General features: G+C 35.1%; 1 protein-coding gene across 1 annotated transcript in view; it reads right to left on the minus strand.

Annotated features, from left to right (window-relative positions):
* Positions 1-1,767: 1,767 nt before the first annotated feature.
* LOC107719713 (leukocyte immunoglobulin-like receptor subfamily A member 2) overlaps positions 1,768-5,862 on the minus strand; it is a 13,165-nt gene continuing 9,070 nt past the window's right edge. Inside the window, exons 8-13 of the mRNA XM_016527199.1 lie at positions 3,525-3,644; positions 3,133-3,234; positions 2,776-2,832; positions 2,520-2,606; positions 2,192-2,251; positions 1,768-1,817 (exon numbers count right to left, since the gene is read on the minus strand). Of these exons, the coding sequence (XP_016382685.1) occupies positions 1,768-1,817; positions 2,192-2,251; positions 2,520-2,606; positions 2,776-2,832; positions 3,133-3,234; positions 3,525-3,644 (476 nt within the window). The remainder of the gene's footprint in view (positions 1,818-2,191; positions 2,252-2,519; positions 2,607-2,775; positions 2,833-3,132; positions 3,235-3,524; positions 3,645-5,862) is intronic.

Here is a 5,862-nt window from a genome sequence, read left to right on the forward strand (position 1 = left end):
GGATATGGGTAAGGTTAGGGACAGGTTTGTTGGTATGGGTGTTGTTAAGGGTGGGTTAAGGTGTAAGGGATGGGTCAACTGTGTAATTATAAATGTAATTACAGAAATTAATTACAGATGTAATTACATGCAGGTATATTTAAAATATAAGTACAATGTAAAAACATGTATGTACACAATAAGTGCATTGTACCAAATTATTAATTTAAATGTAAGTACATAGTTGTTAACGCCACTTAATATAAAGTGGGTCCCAGGGGGAATATTTTGCATTGGTAACATGACATCGATATTAACCCAAGAACGGGAAATTCTGACTATGGGATATCACCGCAACCCACCATACCACTATCAGTCTAGAATGGAAAAGTGCTAAAAGATTTGAGTGCGTGTAGCGATTTGTTCTCCATATTCTCTTCAGTGTGACTTAAACATATCAACATTTTGGGGTGTTAGAGAGAAAAAAAAATTGTCAATTTCCAGTGATATTCTATCCAGATATACTAGAAGGCATTTTTCTGTTTTTACACGCATCTCAGTCAAGGTCTGATCAGAAATCATGGAGTTCTTTCTCCCATTTTGTCTTGATATGATGTGTATTTTCTCTCTTTACCATCTAAAGCTCTATATATGCTGCTAATCCGTGTAAGGATATTTTTGCTAGTCTGCACATTAACCAAACTAAGCTCAATTGATGAGAGAATGTCTTTTAACTTTTGTTTCCAATTTAGATGTTTAAAGAGGAAGCTACGTATCTGGAGATATCTGTAGAAGTCAATATTAGCTGCAAATTCAATGACAAGTTGTTTGAAGGTTTTAAGTGTTTCTTCTTACAATAGTTGGTGGATATATTGTGACATTTTTCAGAGCCCATTATCTCAAGCCAGAGTCTGTTCTCAAGGGTAAAATATATTCTTGTGTGATATGGATGTTAGTGATGAAAGCCCACAGGAAGATCATAAATCTGTTGAACCTCCCTCCATAACAAAGTCGTCACCAATTTACGCTTGGTTATCTTTTTTTCGTCATTAAATCGAAGAGCTGCTGGTAGAAATGGACTGGAGTTAAACTTTTCAAGCCAACTAGTGCTTCATTACCAATTCCAACCTAGTCCTACTCCTAGTTTTCAAAATAAAATAAAAATTCATAAGGATATTGACAAGTTATTTCGCTTAGAAACAATAAGTAAGTATTGGAGGCATTGAAGACATTTATATACATAAATTCAGTTCTGTTCAATCTGTTCAGAGATATTTATACATATTTGCTAAACCATAAACATGACTGTCACATAGCATCGCAATTATGATGACCAAGTCACTCACGCTCATGCTACATACTAGCATTGCAACAATTAGATCTTATTTTATTCAAATAAAGATATAAACAAAAAGTATAAATACTACAGCAAAACTACAGTTTATAATTTGAATTGAGAAAACATATACAAATTTTTAACTAAGAACAACAAGCAAGCTGCAACATAAGTCAAGAACTAGTCTAATCTATTAGATTAATTAGATTAGACTCACATAGAGGTATTTGTAGCAATTAAATATTTTAACGCAAAAAAACAGCTAGAAAATTCAACAGTCGCTATATACATTTATAACATGACTTTTTCCAAACTAGAACATTTCCATGATTTTTCAAGACTTGGAAATCACAATTTTTACATTTCCTGATGTTTCTATGACCATGAAAACCCTGCTACAAATACATCTGAGATCAAGAAGAACAAAAGAGAAACCAAAACATTCACAACAGTTAAAAAAAGGCTTTACAGTCAATCTTTCTCTCCCATGTAATGACGCAACCTTTAAGAATACAGAATAGAGATAAAAAGATAATCACAGATATTAAATACTGATAAATCTCTTGCCATCAAATGTTCAGCATCACAAAGATGATAAAGCATTGCTGATCCTGGACATTCTCCAGCCCTTCTCAGCCTAAACTCATCAGCGTCCTGGGATTGAAAGTTTCTCCTCCAGCCATTTATTTAATCTGAGCATACGTCACATCACTCCAGCAGCTGAAAAAGTGTAAATGAGTTACAAATGCTAAAATGCACATTTTAATCTTTTCATATTTTGTTTTATTCTTAGATTCTCGACAATGCTTGTACTGTAGATGCAGGTTTCAGTGGCTCTTTTTGAATTGTGATTGATGTTTTTACTTTGACGCTCACCTTGATGGGTTTCTAGGTTCAGTTTAGAGTAAACAGTGTCAGAACTTTCACTGCTTTTCCCTAAAAGATGCCAACAGTTAATATCACTAGTGCTTACTGTGTGTCCAATCTTCATTTTATATTCATAAAATCTCTACAGCTTCAACAGAGATAATTTATTTTAAAACAATTATATGTTTGACCAAATTACCTTCAAATCAACGTATTGTAATTTGCATGCAATGGTTTTTATGGATCAGGCTGATTTCAGAACGGGTGTTCAGAACGGCTGTACACTATTGTCATGATCATAAAACCATACGAGCATCAACTTTTTTTTACAGTTTACCTTTGTTTTCTTTCTTTTTCTTCTGTTTCTCTGTAGGTTTGAGTTCAATCTCAGCATAGGTGACTTCTGTAGGTCCACTTACAATGTCTACAATGAATAACAGACAAAAGAATAAGACATTTGTTTTAACTGAATTTGCTCTGCAAATATCACAGTGAAATGTAAAACAAAGATCATTTTGATTATTTAGAAAATAACTACTGCCTTAGTAAATGATCAACATGACATAATTACCTTCTGTAACATCATTAGTTACCTGTGCTTATATCTTTATTGTTTGTTGCATCAATAGAGTCATAAGTATGAGCAGTTCCTGTAATAAATTAATGCATATTATGAATTTAAGCCCACAGAAAAATATTGTTTTCATGTTGACGCTGCAATTAACTTTATAAATTATGTATGAAATATTTTGATAATGAAATACAACTGAATAACATCTAATTGGATATGTAAATGTCAGTTACACAAATATCATATTACACTTTAGAAAAGGGGAAAAATATTTAGCGTGAGATCTGTCTTGTTAGTTGAAAGTTATTTCTAAGTCTCTTCAATCTCAGCTTGTAAAGATTTCTGGTTAAATATTTATGGCTAATGGGTAAAGACTGACCAGACATGAGTGTTTTATATCCCGCTTCACTCTGGTTCTGCTCTGATGTCTGACTGCTGTTCTGCTGCTGACTGACACTAGAGGTAGACTCAGATCTTACACCTAGACAAACATAACATGTTCATGAAAATATCTGGAGGAAATAAGGGGGTCAAAAAAGAGACTTTAATCTCCTTTATGCATACATAAATGGCTAATTTGCAGAAGTTTGTTATTTGGAGTAATACCTGCCCAGCAGAAAACTACCCAAAAACCCTTTAAAATCAGTCAACATAAAAGTGTTAGACCGGCTATGTTCAGATAAGCAGCTTAGGCTGTTGTAGGCCACAGGTAACAGGTTTAGGAACAGAGTCTACAAATGTGTTATTGAATTTTAATACGACTAGATGAACCTTTGTTGTTTCTGTAGCGCCACAGCAGGACCAAGAAGACAATGATCAAAAATATGAGTCCAGCAGTCACTCCAGCTATCACTGGATCGAGATCATCAGATCCTGACCTTCTGGAGGAAGCTGAGATGAACACATTTTACAGTCATATTAGTGCTGTTTATTATACAGAAGCATTTCAATAGTGTTTACAGTTCCTAGTCTCACCTGTGACTGAGATCCAGCTCTTGGGTGATTCTCCTCTCTCTGGCTGTTTGCAGGAGTAGAAACCCTCGTTTGACTTTGAGACATTAGAGATGATCATCTCTGTAGTTTGACTCTGGATGAGTGACCCATCTTTATAGAAATCAGCTCTGTGGTTTGGTGGGGTTGAAAACTGATCTAAACAGCGTAGAGTCAGAGTATCTCTTTCAGTCACAGGACGAACAGGACTCTCCAGAATCACACCAGCTACAGAAACAGAGCAAACATCAACTGACAAATAGTAAGATTAGAGTAAGAATCAGAGATGTTCACAAGTCTTTAACTCGGACTCTGAGTCAAGTCTGAAGTCTTTAACTTGGAGTCCGAGTCAAGTCTGAAGTCTTTATCGCTGGAGTCTGAGTCAAGTCTCGAGTCTTTGATCACGAGTCTAAGTCGAGTCTCAAGTTAATGGCTCGCTAAAAAAAATCTCATTCAGATTCCTCATGTATTGAAATCTTCCTATTTACGAAGCTGTTTTATAAGCTATAAACAAAATATATGATCTTTGATCTGCTTTGTAAAAAAAAAAAAAGAGGTGTTAAGATGTAAGTTTAATGTACATCCAGCCTGTTATTTATATGTTAATCCATTACCATGTTCAAAACTGTTTTTCTGTAATCAAATTCTATAATAAGAGTCCGATCTACCATGACACATAAGGACATATGTGACACAGATATTACAAAACCATACAAATATTTCTATGATATACAAATTTCTTAATGATATAAGTCAGGGGTATTCAATTAAAGTTCCAAGAGAGAGAGAAAGCACACGGAGCTGAAAGGGCTTGAATAAAGCGCGTTTGGCGTTAGATAAAAAATACTAGAGGATATAGCGCTGAAAGATATTTACCATAAACGACCTTGAGTGCTTATGTGATCCGCTCCGCTGTTTTGACGCGCTGCTCACTTAAAATGGTGCTGCTTGAGCAATGGTTTAATAGTGAAAGGTTTAATGGTATATCAGATTTTTTTGTCATTTAGAAATGAGATTGGGTGGGTGATTGAATTGAGATCACAATCTGGCTATTTATATCTGGAACAAGAAATGAGGGCTTTGTGAAAAATACAGAAACACAGACTCACAGTGTACAGTGATATTAACAGGATGATGTTTCTCTCCAGATTCAGACTGACACCAGTACACTCCAGTGTCTGATGTGATTTCCTGGATCAACATCCTTGTTGATCCTGGAACAACATTCCAATTAACCAATCAGAATTGAGGGATAACTTTTCAGGAAATATCTGTTTTAGGCTTACGATCAAGGTTAGGTGCTTCTACACCCTTGTTAATCAGCTATTTTCACACTGATTTTAGGAATAAATTATGGGTAGGGTAAGGTTTAGGGGTAGGGGTTGGGTTTAGTCTATATTTTTGGACAGTAATGTTGATCCAGGATAAAAAAAAAGATTTTGATCACTGCGACCTGGATGATGGGGTGTGGATGCGGTCGACCTTTTTAAAATCAGTTATATAAGTATTTAAGGATAAAAGACTCAAGTTGCTTTTAAAATATTCACGAGTCCTTTTCCTCGAGTCGAGTCAAGTCTGGAGTCATTTCAGGTCGAGTCTGAAGTCTATAAAAATGCGACTCGAGTGTGACTCGAGTCCGAGTCACTAACTCGAGTGCCCATCTCTGGTAAGAATGTATCAACAATGTGGAGACAACAACAATAATAATAATTTTGGATATATTGAGAATCACAATGATATATACCATATATATATATATATATATATATAATCAAATGTAATACTGCACTGTAAAACCCGACAAGTTACGGTAAACCGTTTGAAGAAACTGGTTGCCTTAAACCATTCAAGTTTTAAAACCCATAAATATGAGTACTATAAACTCATACATTGAGTTAAATTAACTTAATTTTTTAGTGTTAACTTAGTCAAATATTAGAGTTTATTCCACTCAGTCAGTTTGAATTCAGGTAACAAATCTAACGTCTCAGGTTAGGTATGTAACCATGGTTCCCTGAGTAGGGAACGAGACACTGCGTCCTCTAGGGGTCTCTATGGGGAACGCCTCGTCGTGACCCGTGTCTGAAGCATACATTGAAAAAACACCAACAACACGTTG

The sequence above is a fragment of the Sinocyclocheilus rhinocerous genome, unplaced genomic scaffold, assembly GCF_001515625.1.
Source record: "Sinocyclocheilus rhinocerous isolate Xijiao unplaced genomic scaffold, SAMN03320098_v1.1 scaffold331, whole genome shotgun sequence".
NCBI lineage: Eukaryota > Metazoa > Chordata > Actinopteri > Cypriniformes > Cyprinidae > Sinocyclocheilus > Sinocyclocheilus rhinocerous.